Below are 18,109 nucleotides of genomic sequence, written 5' to 3' on the forward strand. Positions count from 1 at the left end.
CCCAGCTATAGAAACAATGTTGAAGTAAACAGTGATGAAATGAATTGATAAGAGCAGACTCTTATTTTGTTTCTGATCTTAGGGAATAGTATTCAGTCTTTGAGCATTAACTATGATGTTGATAGTAAGTTTTCCAAAAATGCCTTTTATTGGGATGAGGAAATCCCTTTCTACTTCTAGTTTGCTGAGATGTTTTATCATGAATGATGTGGAAATCTATCAAACTGTCAGATTACATTAATTACATAATTAATGTAATCTCACCGGAGAAGGCAATGGCACCCCACTCCAGTACTCTTGCCTGGAAAATCCCATGGATGGAGAGGTCTGGTGGGCTGCAGTCCATGGGTCACTAAGAGTCGGACACACCTGAGCGACTTCCCTTTCACTTTTCATTTTCATGCATTGGAGAAGGAAATGGCAACCCACTCCAGTGTTCTTGCCTGGAGAATCCCAGGGGCGGGGGAGCCTGGTAGGCTACTGTCTATGGGGTCACACAGAGTCGGACACGACTGAAGCGACTTAGCAGCAGCATAGTGCAATTAAACACTAGAAAATTACATTGGAATAATGATATTTTCTATCACTGTAATTCTATCATATCATATAATTCTATCATTTTGAAAATGTAAAAATGGTGCCATGATGTATGTAAACTTTTGATACTGGCTTCTGTCACTTAGTACAATGTTCTTGAGATTCATCCAACTTGTTGCATTTGTCAACAGTTCATTCCTTTTAATTGAATATTCCATTATATTAAAGTACTACAATTTGTTTGAAGGGCATTTGGGTCGTTTCCAAGTTTTTGGTTATTATACATAAATTCCTGTAAAGATGTTTGTGTAAAACCTAAGTTTTCATTTCTCTAGGATAAACATCAAGGACACTTACCTTGCATAATTTTGTTACATTTTAGGTGTCTTCTTCTTACCCACTTTTATGGTAGCTACCTTCTTACTAACACTGCTCTGACAAAGGAAAACACTTTCTATGTCTCATCTCTCCTCTCAACAAACTACTAAAAGAAGGAAATTTTCTCAGCTTAAAAAAGAGCATCAATAAAAATCTTAAAGAAAACATTGGAATTAATGGCAAAAGGCTGAATGGTTTCATTCTAAGATTAGCAGCAAGGGAAAGTTATTTAACACTACCATTTCTGTTCAAAATTATACTTCTGTTCCTTCAATGTGATACGCAATAAAAATAAAAGGCATACAGATTACAGGGAAAAAATAAAAGTATCTTTATATGCAGACAAAATGATATCTATGCACAAAATCCCAAAGAACTTACCAAAATGTCATAAGAACTCATAAGTGAGTATAGCAAGATTACAAAGTAAAACGTCAATATATAATAATTAATAATCTATATTTAGCAGTGAAAAAGTAGAAATTTAAATTTAAAAATACTATCTACAACAGCATAAAAGACATGAAATAGCAAGAAAGAAATCTAACAAAATGTATTCAAGAAAATCAGAAAACATTGCTGGGAGAAATTTAAGACCTAAACCAAAGAAGAAAGAAACTCTTTTTATGGATCAGGAAATTCAATAATATTAAGAAAAGAATATTCAATACCATCTCACATCTGTTAGATTGGCTATTATCAAAAAAGGGAAGAAAAAAATGGTGCTGGGAAGAAAAAAATGGTGCTGGCAAGAATGCACAGAATGGGATCCCTTGTGCACTACTGGTAGAAATGAAGATTGGTACAGCTACTATGGAAAATATAAATTCCTTGGGATCTCACTTATATGTGGAATCTGAAAAAAACAAACCACCTTCCCTCCACCCCACCACGCTCACACTACAGGGAACAGACTGGTTGTTGACAGAGGCAAAACAAAGAGGGGCAGGTGAGTGAAAGAGGTAGAAGAGGTCAAAAGGTATAAACTTCCAGTTATAAAATAAATGGGTCATGGGATATAGCTACAGCATGGTGATAATAGTTAATAACACTACATTGAATGTTTGAAGGTTGCTAAAAGGGTGGCTCTTAAGGGTCTTCACCACAAGAAAAAAATTTTGTAAGTATATATGATGATGGATGTTAACTGAATTTCTTGTGATAATCAATTTGCAATAGACATAAACATCAAATAATTACGTCATATACCTGAAACTAATAGAAACTGTGTTGACTATATCTCAATTTAAAGACAGTCAATTCTTACAAATTACAGATTCAAAATAATTCCAATGAAAATTGTACATATTAAACTAGCTAATTCTATAAATCATAAGGAAAAGCAGAAGACATATAAGAGACAGAACAATTTTGAAAAAGAATCAAGTAGAGGTGAACATTATGTGATTTCAAGCCTTATTATAAAGATAGAGTAAATCAAGCCAGTGTAGTATTCCTCTCAGGTCTGATGCATAGATCAATGAAACAGAACAGAGTTCAGAAACAGATTTATACATACATAACCAAGTGATTTTTTATGAAAGTACCAAGATAATTCAATAAGGGAGAAACTGACTTTCCAACTAAGGAGGCTGGAACAATATGAAAATCCATATGTAAGAAAAACAAAAAACCAACTGAACCTCCACCTTTACTTTACATCACACACACACAAATCATCTCAGGATCTCCCTGGTGGTCCAGTAGCTAAGACTCCTGCGCCCAGTGAAGGGGGTCTGGGTTCAATCCCTAGTCAGGAAGCTGGTTCTATATGCTGCAACTAAGGCCAGGTGCAGCCAAATAAATACACAAATATTTTTAAAAAATTGTCTCAAACTAGCTCACAGACTTACATATATAATGTAAGGTTATAGTACTTCTAGAAGAAAACATTGGAGAAAATCTTTTTGAATCTGGATTAAGCAAAAATCAATTAGGACTCAAAACGCATAAAATATAAAAAGAAAATTGAGGACTTCCATGTTGGTACAGTGGATATGAATCCACCTGACAATACAGGGGACATGAGTTCGATTCCTGGTCCGGAAAGATTCCACATGACACAGAACAACTAAGCTTGTGTGTAACACCTACTGAGTCTGCTCCCCAGAACCTATGTGCTCAACTACTGAAGCCCACGCAGTCTAGGGCTCATGAGCCACAGTTACTGAGCCCACATGCTGCAACTACTGAAGCCCATGCCCCTGCAGCCTGTGATCCACAATAAGAGAAGCAACCACAGTGAGAAGCCAGTGCACCGTAACAAAGAGCAGCCGTGGCTAGCCACAACTAGAGACTGCCCATGCACAGCAATGAAGACCTAGTGCAACTGAAAAAAAAGTAAGTAAATAATTTAGAGATCTCTAGTCTCCTCAAGAGACTAGAGATCTCTTCAAGAAAATTAGAGATACCAAGGGAACATTTCATGCAAAGATGGGCTCAAAAAAGGACAGAAATGGTATGGACCTAACAGAAGCAGAAGATATTAAGGAGAGGTGGCAAGAATACACAGAAGAACTGTACAAAAAAGACCTTCACGACCCAGATAATCACGATGGTGTGATCCCTCACCTAGAGCCAGACATCCTGGATGTGAAGTCAAGTGGGCCTTAGGAAGCATCACTACTAACAAAGCTAATGGAGGTGATGGAATACTAGTTGAGCTATTTCAAATCCTGAAAGATGATGCTGTGAAAGTGCTGCACTCAATATGCCAGCAAATTTGAAAAACTCAGCAGTGGCCACAGGACTGGAAGAGGTCAGTTTTCATTCCAATCCTAAGAAAGGCCATGCCAAAGAATGTTCAAACTACCACACAATTGCACTCATCTCACATGCTAGCAAAGTAATGCTCAAAATTCTCCAAGCCAGGATTCAACATACATGAACCATAAACTTCCAGATGTTCAAGCTGGATTTAGAAAAGGCAGAGGAACCAGAGATCAAATTGCCAACATCCGTTGGATCATCAAAAAAGCAAGAGAATTCTAGAAAAGCATCCACTTCTGCTTTATTGACTATGCTAAAGCCTTTGATTTTGTGGATCACAAAGAACTGTGGAAAATTCTTCAAGATATGGGACTATCAGACCACCTTACCTGCCTCTTGAGAAATCTGTATGCAGGTCAAGAAGTAACAGTTAGAACTTGACATGGAACAACAGACTGGTTTCAAAGTGGGAAAGGAGTATGTCAAGGCTATATATTGTCACCCTGCTTATTTAACTTATATGCAGAGTACATCATGAGAAATGCTAGGCTGGATGAAGTACAAGCTTGAATCAAGATTTCTGGGAGAAATATCAATAACCTCAGATATGCAGATGACACCACACTTATGGCAGAAAGTGAAGAGGAACTAAAGAGCCTCTTGATGAAAGTTATGACCAATCTAGACAGCATATTAAAAAGCAGAGACATTACTTTGCCAACAAAGGTCCGTCTAGTCAAAGGTGTGGTTTTTCCAGTAGTAATGTACGGATATGAGAGTTGGACCATGAAGAAAGCTGAGCACCAAAGAACTGATGCTTTTGAACTGTGGTGTTGGAGAAGACTCTTGAGAGTCCCTTGGACAGCAAGCAGATCCAACCAGTCCATCCTAAAGGAAATCAGTCCTGAATATTCATTGGAAGGACTGATGCTGAAGCTGAAACTCCAATACTGTGGCCACCTGATGCAAAGAAGTGACCCATTGAAAAGACCCTGATGCTGGGCAAGATTGAAGGCAGAAGGAGAAGGGGATGACAGAGGATGAGATGGTTGGATGGCGTCACTGACTCAAGGGACATGAGTTTGAGTAAGCTCTGGGAGTTAGTGATGGACAGAGAAGCCTGGCGTGCTGCAGTCCATGGGGTCGCAAAGAGTCAGACACGACTGAGAGACTGAACTGAACTGAAGATAAATAATTGATAAACATGATTGTTTCAAAACTTAAAATTTCTGTTCTTGAAACAGACAATGTTAAGAAAACAGAAATGGATCCACAGACTTGGAATAATTATTTGTAAATGACAGATATGTTAGAGAACTTGTTTCTAAGATATATCAAGGGCTCATATAACCCAGTATAAATATGGGCTTGATGTGAGCAGACACTTTACAAAAGAAAATGAATGGCTAAAAACTAAATGAAAATATGTTCGATATCATTAGACATTAAGAAAAGGTAAGTTAAAATAACCAAGAGACACCACCCATACCAAAAAGAATAACTAAAATTTTAAAAAAGATTGACAATACCAAGTGCTGACAAAGATGGAGGACACTGAAACTCTCCTATGTTGATACTTGGAATGCAAAATGCTATACCACTTTGAAAAACAATTTGGCAGCTTTTGATGAAGTTAAGTCTATGCTTTCCATATGACCCAGTAGTCTTTGTTCCAATTATTTACTCATGGCAAATGAAAATGTGTTCATATAAAGACTTGCACATGAATGATTATAATACGCATGTCCATAAAAGCACAAATTGAGAATACTCCAAATAACCACTAACTGGTAAAGGAAGTTCTAAAAATTGTTACATTAATATAGATATATAAATATTAATATATCCATATATTGAAATACTATTCAGCAATAAAAATGAAAAAACTAATTTAACATGCAAAAACATGGATGAATATTCAAAAATTTTATGCTAAGTGAAACAAGCCAGACACAAAGCTATATACTATGGGATTCCATTTTTGTGACATTCTGAAAAACACAAAACTATAGTGGTAGAATACTTTGGCCACCTGATGCAATGCCAATACTTTGGCCATCTGATGTGAAGAACTGACTCATTGGAAAGGACCCTGATGCTGGGAAAGATTGAAGGCAGGAGGAGAAGGGGACGACAGAGGATGAGATGTTGGATGGCATCACCGACTTGATGGACATGAGTTTGAGTGAGTTCCAGGAGTTGGTGATGAACAGGGAAGCCTGGCATGCTGCAGTCCATGGGGTTGCAAAGAGTCAGACACGACTGAGCTGAACTGAACTGAATAGTGATAGAAACCAGATCTGTGAGCACCAAAGTCTAGAGGGAGGTGTGAAGGAAACATCCACAAAGGTGCGTGAGGAAACTTGGGGATAATAGAAATGTTCTCTATCTTGATTGTACTGGTGATTAACTATATATGTTAAGTTTCATCAAACAGTATGTTTTAAAAAGAATTTCACTATATGTGAATTATACCTTAACAAACCTCTTTTTAAAAAGTTATGTTATAAAGGAAATCTCAGATTTGGAGAAAGACGACATATTAGCATGTATAAGTTCAATGATGCTGGTAAAAACAGCAACAAACAATGTGTGATGAATCTATTTGATAGTCATTGAGATTTAAAAACTAACTCTCTAACTTGCACCTTTGGACAAACAGAATGTAAACACAACTATATCTGGAGGAATGTAAAAACATAATACCAATTAAAAATGATTGACATATAAAAAAGATTACTAGTAGCCATTTTGTAGTAAGACCATGGCAAAAGCTGGCAAAAATGATGAATATATGTAAGTCCTTTCAATGAGAAAGCATAAAATATACTCCCTCATCAAAGTATACCCATCTAAAGAAAAGGATCAATATATGAACAGGTATAGGGGATTTCCCTGGTGATCCAGTGGTTAAGAATCTGCCTTGCAATGCAGGGTACACTGGTTTGATCCGTTTTTGGGAACTAAGATCCCACATGTTGCAGAGCAACTAAGCTCACACCACAACTTACTGAGCCCGCATGCCACCACTAGGCAGTCTGTGAGCCATAACGAGAGAGCCTGTGCCCCACTGTGAAAGACCCCCCATAACACAACAGAGATCCCACGTGCTGCAACTAAGACCTAATGCAGCCAAATAAATTAATAAGCACAATCCTACTCCACATTTATATATATGAATATGAATATATATATATAAGAAAACAGGTATAACAGTGCTCATTATACTGTTTACTTTGAATCTGTCTGAATTTTTCCATGATAAATACTTAAAAAAATTAAATGGCAAAGACATGATGCAGTATGCAACTAGGTCGCTTAATTTTAAAAATTAAATACATTAAATAATTTGTATCAACACAAACACAGGATGGTCAGGTAATGTGTACCTTGGCAATAGCAGTTTGTTTAAACATGCGAGTAATCAACCCCATGACAGTCTCGGTAGCACCTGAATATGGATCTCTCATTAATTTTTCCCACTCTTCAAAGCTGGAATTCAATTCCTATGTAGGAGAAAATAACAATGTTTAGAAATACAGTATAAAGATGACAGCAATTAATGTAATAATGAATCATGTCCTTCTTTTTTTATATATAAAAAATACATATATATATATAACTTCTCAAAGATACCAGTGTGTTCATTTAAAAACATCAGTGTGGAGGTAGGTCAGACACATGTTTGTGCTAATGACAGAAAGCGATGAATAGGTGTGGGAGAAAATCAAGCCCTTTGCTAACACCATAAATCAAACAATTGCAGCCTTCTCTTACAAAGGGACATTTAGTAAAGAAAAAATAAAAATTTAAGAAAAAATTTAAATAAAATAAAAATTTTAAGTAAAAACAGAAACAATGCACAGTAGCAAAATATATATGGTAGCAGAGCATTTAATTTAATGGTATGATTTTATTTAAATAAGCATAAAGACTTGGGGAATATTGTCACATAAAAATGTGATATGATATTGACACTTTTATGTTTCTTTTCTTAAAAAAATGGATACAGAAAATAAGACCATTTTTATTTTACTTATACTGCTCAGTGTTTTTTTTTAATATACAAAATGCTTATTTTAAGCTTTCAAGATAAAACAAGGCAATAAGTAGTATTTGCTGATAGTTATGTCCAGATGTGAAGAAATTTCAGAGATTACACAAACATCGTACTCCTCAAAAGTAAATGTAGATAAGGGCTGGGGAAAATACAATTTTGGTTTTCTAGCAAGTTGAACTTCACATTACAACATGGTCACGAAGTTTTAAGATTTCCAGAATTAGGGGATGCAACCAAATTATTCTAGAAGACAGTTACATGTACTTAAGAGTAAGAAACTGAACTTTTCTTGCTAATTACTGGGCTTCACACCCTACAAATACTTAGAATTCTTAGTACTAAGTCTATGCAGCAATTGAAGTGTTTTTTTCACCATTCAGCAGAAATATATTTTTTAAAGACTAAGATACTAAATCTTTTCACATTATTTGATGACTAAATTTAAATTCTTCCTGCTCTTTTCTTGAAATGATATAAGACAATTCATATGGCTTTTTAAATTAAACCTATTTTAAGACAGTGAATTTTTTCCTTCTGTGAAATATGAAATATGTGCAATCTTTCATAGTATAATTTCAAATGATTTCAGATAAGACTTTCAATCAAACATGGGTTCTCACCTTGGCTGCTGCTGATGGAAGATCAAATGGAATACGCTGTCTGATTTTAGGGGGCAGCTGGGTTAAAACTTCAGTCTTTAATCTTCTAATCATTATGTCACTTAATAGCTGATGAAGTTCATTAAGATTTGATGCCCCTCTGCAATCCCACTGAGATCTTCTACCAAAATATCTGTTAGTATGAAGAAAAAAAAAAAATGTAGCAAAGCTGGATGCTAGAGTAAGAAAACAATTTATCCAATGTTTTCTTCCTTTTAAGATAAGGAGCGATGATACTGTTTTTAGTTTTATTACTGAATGCAAATTAGTTTCAAAAAACTCTTCTTTAGAAATAGTAATGAATAAGATTATACATTACTGTCAGCTATAGGAAATGTTAATGTTTAAGCATAGTGTTTATGTTTAGTTAATATAAGGCTGACTCATTGGAAAAGACCCTGATGCTGGGAAAGATGGAAGGCAGGAGGAGAAGGGGACAACAGAGTATGAGACAGCTGGATGGCATCACTGACTCAATGGACGTGAGTTTGAGCAAGCTCTGGGAGTTAGTGATGGACAGGGAAGCCTGGCGTGCTGCAGTCCCTTGGTTTGCAAACAGTCGGACATGACTGAGTGACTGAACTGAATATAAGGCTGAGCAAAACTGATAACCCTGAATACCACTGGCATTTTTGGTGACCTCACATAAGGCACTATGTTTAGCAGATCTAGCCCTAACTAAGCACTAACCACCAGAACACCAGTCAGGCTATGTAACAACCAAAACCACCTAAAACATTTTCTACAATTATAGGAGGCAATATTATCTCCCACTGAGCTTTTATGCCCAGCAGACAGATCACTTGGTGAGCTCTTCTTCCTTTGAACCACTGAAATGAGAGCAAAGGCAGGGAAAAAGGTACAAATGCCTTATGAACAAGAGATTGGGAAAGAAAACATCAGAGGATATTCAACAAACGTTTAGAAGTCAGACAAGCAGTAGATGACTTGACAAAAGAAAGCAAGTGACACCTCAAAAATGTTTGCAAAAGGGAACTTATCCTCTAGATCTTTGAGATCAGGAGTTGGAAGCACCAAGCACGGGGGGTAGGTATTACATTTGGTGGATGTACTGAACTTGGACATCAAGACAGCTAGCCTAACAGCATCCCTTTATCATTGTGACAACCCCCACACAAGTCCACAAAATTCACAATGGTCTTCTGGGCGCCAAAACTACTGAAAATAGCTACCAGAGAATAATTAACAAAGGAAAATTTCCTGTTGGGTTGCATTACAATTATTAATATTAACAATTAAATAGCTTCATTTTAGTGGGATTTGGTGGTATTTTAATACAGAGTGTTATTTTGAGAAACTTGTAAATTGCTGATACTGATTTTTTTTTTAGGTTTATGTATTTTTATAGCAAACATACAGGAATAGTACGCAAAACATTAAAAACATGTATTTGCATGTAGAACTGATTAGAAAAGTATAGTGAATGGATGAAACTTCTGTGTGATAAAATGACAGACACCATTTAGTTGTCATCAATAAGAAATTCTTGTTGTTTTTTTTTTTTTTAAAAAAAAACTAAGTGCTGGCATTGTAAAAAAAATAAATTTAGTTATAACTGCTATAAGTTGAATTACTGAAATCTGTTTATTGAAGTATTTTGACTTCAATGCTTTATGTCTGCACATAATTAAAACTTTACACACTAATAACCCCAATGTTCAATGCAGCACTATTTGCAATAGCTAGAACATGGAAGCAACCTAGTTGTCCATTGGCAGCTGCATGGATAAAGAAGTTGTGGTACATACACACGGTGGAATATCACTCAGCTATAAAAGCAAATGCATTTGAGTCAGTTCTAATGAGATGGATGAACCTAGAGCCTATTATACAGAGTGAAATAAGTCAGAAAGAAGACACATACCATATATTAATGCATATATATGGGATCTGAAGATGGTACGTATGATCCTATGTACAGGGCAGCAAAGGAGACACAGATGTAAAGAACAGATTTTTGGACTCAGTGGGAGAGGGAGAGGACGGGATGATTTGAGAGAACAGCATTGAAACACACGCAGTACCATATGTAGAGCAGATAACCAGTGCCGAGTTTGCTGTATGAAGCAGGGCACCCAAAGACAGCACTCTGTGACAATCTGAAGAGGCAGGGTGGAGAGGGAGTTGGGCAGGGGGGTTTACGATGGAGGCGACACATGTATATCTATGGCCGATTCATATTGATGTATGGCTAAAAAACATCACGATATTGTAAAGTAATTGTTCTCCAATTAAAATAAATTCCTTTTTTTTTCAAAAATAGAAAAATATTTGCCATTACTCAATTCTGTCACAATCAAGATAATTACATTTTGACATTATGGTTAAAAAAAACTAATACCTGTCAAATGTATCTTAATAAAACTGAGAAAAAATAGAACAGGAAAAAAAATCTAATGTTTAGAATTCCATATAAGAGAAAAGATACTACTCAGTGCTAAAAAAGAATGAACTATGAAATCATGGAAAGCTGTGGAGGAAACTTAAATGCATATAACTAAGTGAAAGAAGCTAATAGGAAAAGGCTACACTGTATGATTCCAACCACCCGGTACAGTCAAGAAGGCAAACCTATGGAGACAATAAAAAGATAAATGGCTCCTAGGGACTACAGAGGAGGTAAGGATGATTGGGTGGAACACAGGGAATTTTCAGGGCAGTGGAACTATTCTATATGATACCACAATGGTGGATATATGCCATTGCACCTCTGGCAAAATCCATAGAATGTATAATACTGAGGGTGCACCCTAACATAACCTATGGACACAGGATGATAAGGATGTGTCAGTGGAGTAAAATGATTGTAAAAACGTGCATTATGTTGCAGAATTTCAGTGGTGGGGGAGGTTGTAGATTTCTGAGGACAGAGGGTATATCAGAACTCCCTGTACTTTTCACTCAATTTTGCTGTGAACCTACCTCTGCTCTTTAAAAATAAAGTTTATTAATATAAAAAAGTGTGGAGGATTTGCATTTCAGTCTCTGCCCTGAACATTTCCAGGATTCCCCTGTACCAGAGCCCACTAGAGAGAATGATCTTAGCAAAAGGTGCCTGAGCTGAGGTCAGACTGCTTTAAATCTTGGGCTAGGGGCTTTTTAAATGCCTAGGGCCTGTCTCATGCATGAGACAGGGTGCTCAGGGCTGGTGCACTGGGATGACCCTGAGAGACGGGATGCGGAGGGAGTTGGGAGAGGGGTTCAGGATGGGGAACACATGTACACACACCCATGGCTGATTCATGTCAGTGTATGGCAAAAACCACTACAATATTGTAAAGTAATTAGCCTACAATTAAATAAAGTAATAAAAAGAAATAGAGGTTTAAATATATTTAAAGCAATTAAGTAAGAAATAGAACTTAATGTACTATAATAAAAAATGCAAAGACGAGACCAGGGAAAGAAAAATGGAGGCTGATGTAATTAAACTAAGTTCTTATTGTTCAAAAAAAAAAAAAAAAATGCCTAGGGCCAAGGAATTTTCAAAGGCATGTGAGACTTTTTAAAAAGTATCAGAAATGAAGTAAAAAGAAAATTTTTGGCTCCAAAATGCCAAAACAAAGTGCAAACTTAATATGTATTTAAGAAATACCTACACAATTATAGCATTAAAGGCCATGGCAATAGCTTTAGTAAGGGTATTCCATGAAGTAATTCATTTAACTTTCAACAACACTAGAAGACAGCAAAAGTACCAGTTATCATCCCTATTTTATGAATGAGGAAACAGATGCAAAAAGAGGTTGAGGAATTTGTCCACAGTATCACAGATGGTAATGGTGGTAATGGAATTTGAGATTAGTAATGTGACTCCAAAGTCTGACTTGAATAAAACTCAACTTTCATATAAGAACACGAACATTATATTTAATGTTCTTGGGATTATTTTGATATGCTTGAGTTTGTGTGTGTGTTGGAGGGTGTGGTGTACAAAAACAGGAGATTCTAGGACTAAGAAACATTTCTGACTTTAGGTCTTAGCCTTCTCTTTCTTGATTCTATTGCTAAAATGTGTAAAATGAGAAGGTCCATTCTTTTGGGGGAATGGTTAAATAAAATGTCAATCAGTCAGTTCAGTCACTCAGTCGTGTCCAACTCTTTGCGACCCCATGAGTTGCAGCACACCAGGCCTCCCCGTCTAGCACCAACTCCCAGAGTTCACTCAGACTCACGTCCATCAAGTCAGTGATGCCATCCAGCCATCTCAACCTCTGTCATCCCCTTTTCCTCCTGCCCCCAATCCCTTCCAGCATCAGAGTCTTTTCCAATGAGTCAACTCTTCGCATGAGGTGGCCAAAGTATTAGAGTTTCATCTTCAGCATCGGTCCTTCCAAAGAACACCCAGGACTGATCTCCTTTAGAATGGACTGGTTGGATCTCCTTGCAGTCCAAGGGACTCTCAAGAGTCTTCTCCAACACCACAGTTCAAAAGCATCAATTCTTCAGCGCTCAGCCTTCTTCACAGTCCAACTCTCACATCCATACGTGACCACAGGAAAAACCATAGCCTTGACTAGACGGACCTTTGTCGGCAAAGTAATGTCTCTGCTTTTGAATATGCTATCTAGGTTGGTCATAACTTTCCTTCCAAGGAGTTAGCGTCTTTTACTTTCATGGCTGCAGTCACCATCTGCAGTGATTTTGGAGCCCAGAAAAATAAAGTCTGACACTGTTTCCACTGTTTCCCCATCTATTTCCCAGGAAGTGATGGGACCAGATGCCATGATCTTCATTTTCTGAATGTTGAGCTTTAAGCCAACTTTTTCACTCTCCTCTTTCACTTTCATCAAGAGGCTTTTTAGTTCCTCTTCACTTTCTGCCATAAGGGTGGTGTCATTTGCATATCTGAAGTTATTGATATTTCTCCCGGCAATCTTGATTCCAGCTTGTGCTTCTTCCAGCCCAGCGTTTCTCATGATATACTCTGAATATAAATTGAATAAGCAAGGTGACAATATACAGCCTTGATGTACTCCTTTCCCAATGTGGAACCAATCTGCTGTTCCATATTTGGTTCTAACTGCTTTTTAATATGCTGTCTAGGTTGGTCATAGTTTTTCTTCCAAGGAGTAAATGTCTTTTAATTTCATGGCTTCAGTCACCATCTGCAGTGATTTTGGAGCCCAAGAAAATAAAGTCTGTCACTGTTTCCATTGTTTCCCCATCTGTTTGCCATGAAGTGATGGGAACGGATGCCATGATCTTAGCTTTTTCAATGCTGTGTTTTAAGCCAGCTTTTCCCCTCTCCTCTTTCACTTTCATCAAGAGGCTCTTTAGTTCTTCTTCACTTTCTGCCATAGGGTGGTGTCATCTGCATATCTGAGGTTATTGCTATTTCTCCCTGCAATGTTGATTCCAGCTTGTGCTTCATCCAGTCCAGCATTTCACATGATATACTCTGAACATAAATTAAATAAGCAAGGTGACAATATACAGCCTTGATGTACTCCTTTCCCAATGTGGAACCAATCTGCTGTTCCATATTCGGTTCTAACTGTTGCTTCTTGGCCTGCATACAGATTTCTCAGGAGGCAGGTCAGGAGGTCTGGTATTCCCATCTCTTTAAGAATTTTCCACAGTTTGTTGTGATCTACACAGTCAAAGGTTTTGGCATAGTCAATGAAACAGATGTTTTTCTGAAACTCTCTTACTTTTCTATGATCCAATGGATGTTGGCAATTTGATCTCTGGTTCTTCTGCCTTTTCTAAATCCAGCTTGAACATCTGGAAGTTCTCGGTTCATGTACTGTTGAAGCCTAGCTTGGAGAATTTTCAGCATTACTTTGCTAGCATGTGTGGCAATGAAATAAGGTGTATCCATGAAAGAGGAAACATATAAATGAATAAGAAAAAAAGGAGGTGGATGAAACTGGAGCCTATTATACAGAGTGAAGTAAGCCAGAAAGAAAAACACCAATACAGTATACTAACGCATATATATGGAATTTAGAAAGATGGTAACAATAACCCTGTATACGAGACAGCAAAAGAGACACTGATGTATAAAACAGTCTTATGGACTCTGTGGGAGAGGGAGAGGGTGGGAAGATTTGGGAGAATGGCATTGAAACATGTATAATATCATGTATGAAACGAGTCGCCAGTCCAGGTTCGATGCACGATACTGGATGCTTGGGGCTGGTGCACTGGGACGACCCAGAGGGATGGTATGGGGAGGAAGAGGGAGGAGGGTTCAGGATGGGGAACACATGTATACCTGTGACGGATTCATTTCGATATTTGGCAAAACCAATACAATATTGTAAAGTTAAAAAATAAAATTAAATTAAAAAAAATTTTTTAAGGACAAAGTTGCAGTAGTTTGGCTTAGGGTAGAAATAAACATTTAAACATAAAGGAAATTCAATTCCTAACAACCTAAAATTAATAACAACAACAAAATTTCAAAGATTTCTAAAGAAGTAATGAAGCATGAATCTTTAAATTTCTTTTGGGATTAATACAGCCATTTCCTCATTCACATTTACAAGGTAAGTAAAAATTTGTTTCTCCTTTGCTCTCTCTCTCTCTCTTAGTGGCTAAGTCGTGTCCAACTCTTGCCACCCCATGGACTGTGGCCTGCCAGGCTCCTCTGTTCATAGGATTCTCCAGGCAAGAATACTGGAGTGGGTTGCCATTTCCTTCTCCAATTCTAAACAAGAATAAATAGAAACTTCTTTGTATCTTTCTTTTTCACCATGTATAATTTAAAAGAGGCATTTCTTAATAAGCACTTAATAGTAGCTTACAAGGGGTTTCCCAGGTGGCTCAGTGGTAAAAGAATCCACTGGCCAATGCAGGAGACACGAGTTCAATCCCTGGGTCAGGAAGATCCCCTGGAGGACGAAATGGCAACTCACTCTAATGTTCTTGTCTGTAAAATCCCACCCATAGACAAGCCTGGCGGGCTGCAGTGCATAGCTACAAAAGAGACAAACATGACCGAGCACAATCAGCTTAACTGATAAAATAGGAAGCATGGTAAAGAACGTGTACACTTATCTTTGTTCCTGAAACATGTACACACAAGCATACATAGAGTCAACTTTGGAAAACACTTTCTGACTTTTTTTTTTCAAAGTTAACTTCTCTTTTGTCCTTTTGTAGCAATCCCTTTCTTCCACTCCCAGTTCCTGGGAAACACTGATCTGTTTTCTGCCCCTCGGTTTTGCACAGTCCAGAACGGTACATAAACAGAATCATACAGTATGCAGCCTTTAAATCGGATTTCTTTCACTTAGCACACTGTATTTAAAATTCATGTGTCCTGCTGGATATATTAGTAGTTCATTCCTTTTTATTGCTGAGTAATATATCCCACTGCATGGATATTTTATGATTTGTTTGTACATTTACCAGCTGAAGGACATCTGGATTGTTTCAAGTTTTAAGTGACTATTAAATAAAACTGCTGTAAACATTTGCATACATATTTTTGAATGAACATATGTTTTCATTTATCCCAACTAACTATTCAAAATGGGATTGCTGGATTGAATGTTAAGTGTATGTTTAACTTTATAAAAAATTGCCATACTTTTTTCCATAAGTTTATATGCCATTTTACATTCCCATCATTAATGTATGTGAATTCCAGTTCTTTGGCATCATGCACTAACATCATTTGGTATTTTCAGTTTGTAAAAGCTTTATCTATTCCAATGCATGTATTTCATTGCAGTTTTAACTAGCATTTCTCTAATGACTAATGTTGCATCTTTTCAAGTGCTTTTTTGATCTTATCTTTTTGATATCTTTTTGCTTTATAACTGAGTTTTGAGAGATCTGATATGTTCTTTTACATGTTTATTTTGTATATTTTAAAATACATGTATTTATACACATATATTAATTTATATACCCCTTTATCAAATATGTACTTTACAAATATTCTCTTCTTGTCTGTGTATTATCCATTCATTGTCTTACCAGTGTCTTTGGAAGAGACTTTTTCAATTTTTATAAAGAAAATTCATCACTTTTATCTTTCACAATACATGTTTTTTGCATCCTGTATAAAACTATTTGCCTAACCCTAAGTCACAATGTATTCCTTTGTTTTGAGTTTTATAGTTTCAGGTTTTACAATTTACTTTACAATCCATTTTAAATTGATTTTTTTATTTTTTAAATTGTGATCAATATACATAAAACTTACCATCTTGACCATTACTAAGTATGCCATTCAATGGTAATTAAATACATTCATAATGCTACATAACTATCACCACTGGTTATCTTCATAAATTTCATCTTGTAAAACCCAAACTATATACCCATTAAACATAACTCCTCATTCTCTCCTACTCGCACCCCATGGCAAGCACCATTCTACTTTCTGTCTATGATTTTGATTAGGTAGATCACATAAGTGGATTCACACAGCATTTGTCTGTTGGAGACTGGTTTATTGCACTTATCATAATGTCCTCAGGATTCATCCATGTTGTGGCTTATGTCAGAATTTCCTTCTTCTAAGACTGAATATTCCATTGGATGTATAAGCCACATTTTGCCTATCCATTCATTCATGGATACTTGATTTGCTTATTGTGAATAAGCTGTTTAACTTACTGTGAATAATGCTGCTATGAATAAGGGCACAAATATCTCTTCACTACCCTGCATTTAATTATTTTGGGAATATAGCTGGAAGTGAAACTGCTGAATTACATGGTATATCAGCTCACTGACTTCCGGCCTCCAAAATTTCTGATTAAGACATCAACTAATAATCATTCTAAGGATCCCTTCTACACACTGAGTTGGTTTGCCCTTGCTATCAAGATTCTCTTTGTCTTTACAAAGCTGGATTATAATGTATCTGGATATGGGCCACCTTTGGTTTATTTTACTCTAGAGTCCGTTGAACTTTCTGGACGTTTATAATGTCTTCCATCAAATTCGGGAAGTTTTCAGTCCTTATTTCTTCAAATAATCTCAGCCCCTTCCTTCTCATTTCTCTTGGGAATCCACAATGCACAGACATCCTATGGGTTCTGTTCACTTTTCCTCATTCTTCTTTCTTTCTTTTCCTCGGACTTGAAAATTTCCATTGTTTTATCTTCAAGTTCTCTGATTCTTTTTATCTTTTAATTTTTAAAAAAATATATATTTTATTGAAGTATAGTTGATTTACAATGTTTCAGGTACACAGCAAGGTGATTCAGTTATACAAATACACATATATGATTTTTGAAATTATTTTCCATCACAGGTTATTACAAGATATTGACTATAGTTCCCTATGCTATTCAGTAAACCTTTGCTGCTTGTTGTGTATCTATTTTTTAATTAGAAATCTAGCATTCTATTCATACTAAGTCAAACAAGTGGAATCAAAATGTCATAATCTTTTTAGTTATGCAAAAATTTGTAAGTTCTCTAAAATATAAATATTATACATATTTATATCAGATCAGATCAGATCAGTCGCTCAGTCGTGTCCGACTCTTTGTGACCCCATGAATCGCAGCACGCCAGGCCTCCCTGTCCATCACCAACTTCCGGAGTTCACTCAGACTCACATCCATCGAGTCAGTGATGCCATCGAGCCATCTCATCCTCTGTCGTCTCCTTCTCCTCTTGCCCCCAATCCCTCCCAGCATCAGAGTCTTTTCCAGTAAGTCAACTCTTCACATGAGGGGGCCAAAGTACTGGAGTTTCAGCTTCAGAATCACTCCTTCCAAAGAAATCCCAGGGCTGATCTCCTTCAGAATGGACTGCTTGGATCTCCTTGCAG

General features: G+C 36.6%; 1 protein-coding gene across 5 annotated transcripts in view; it reads right to left on the bottom strand.

Annotated features, from left to right (window-relative positions):
* ZRANB3 (zinc finger RANBP2-type containing 3) overlaps positions 1-18,109 on the bottom strand; it is a 301,075-nt gene that overhangs the window by 92,003 nt on the left and 190,963 nt on the right. For all 5 annotated transcript variants that reach the window (XM_070389710.1, XM_070389696.1, XM_070389716.1 and 2 more), the window contains 2 exons: positions 8,305-8,476; positions 7,014-7,130 (listed from right to left, as the gene is read on the bottom strand). In XM_070389710.1, coding sequence (XP_070245811.1) covers positions 7,014-7,130; positions 8,305-8,476 — 289 coding nt within the window. The remainder of the gene's footprint in view (positions 1-7,013; positions 7,131-8,304; positions 8,477-18,109) is intronic.

The sequence above is a fragment of the Bos mutus genome, chromosome 2 (assembly GCF_027580195.1).
Source record: "Bos mutus isolate GX-2022 chromosome 2, NWIPB_WYAK_1.1, whole genome shotgun sequence".
In the NCBI taxonomy this organism is placed as follows: Eukaryota; Metazoa; Chordata; class Mammalia; order Artiodactyla; family Bovidae; genus Bos; species Bos mutus.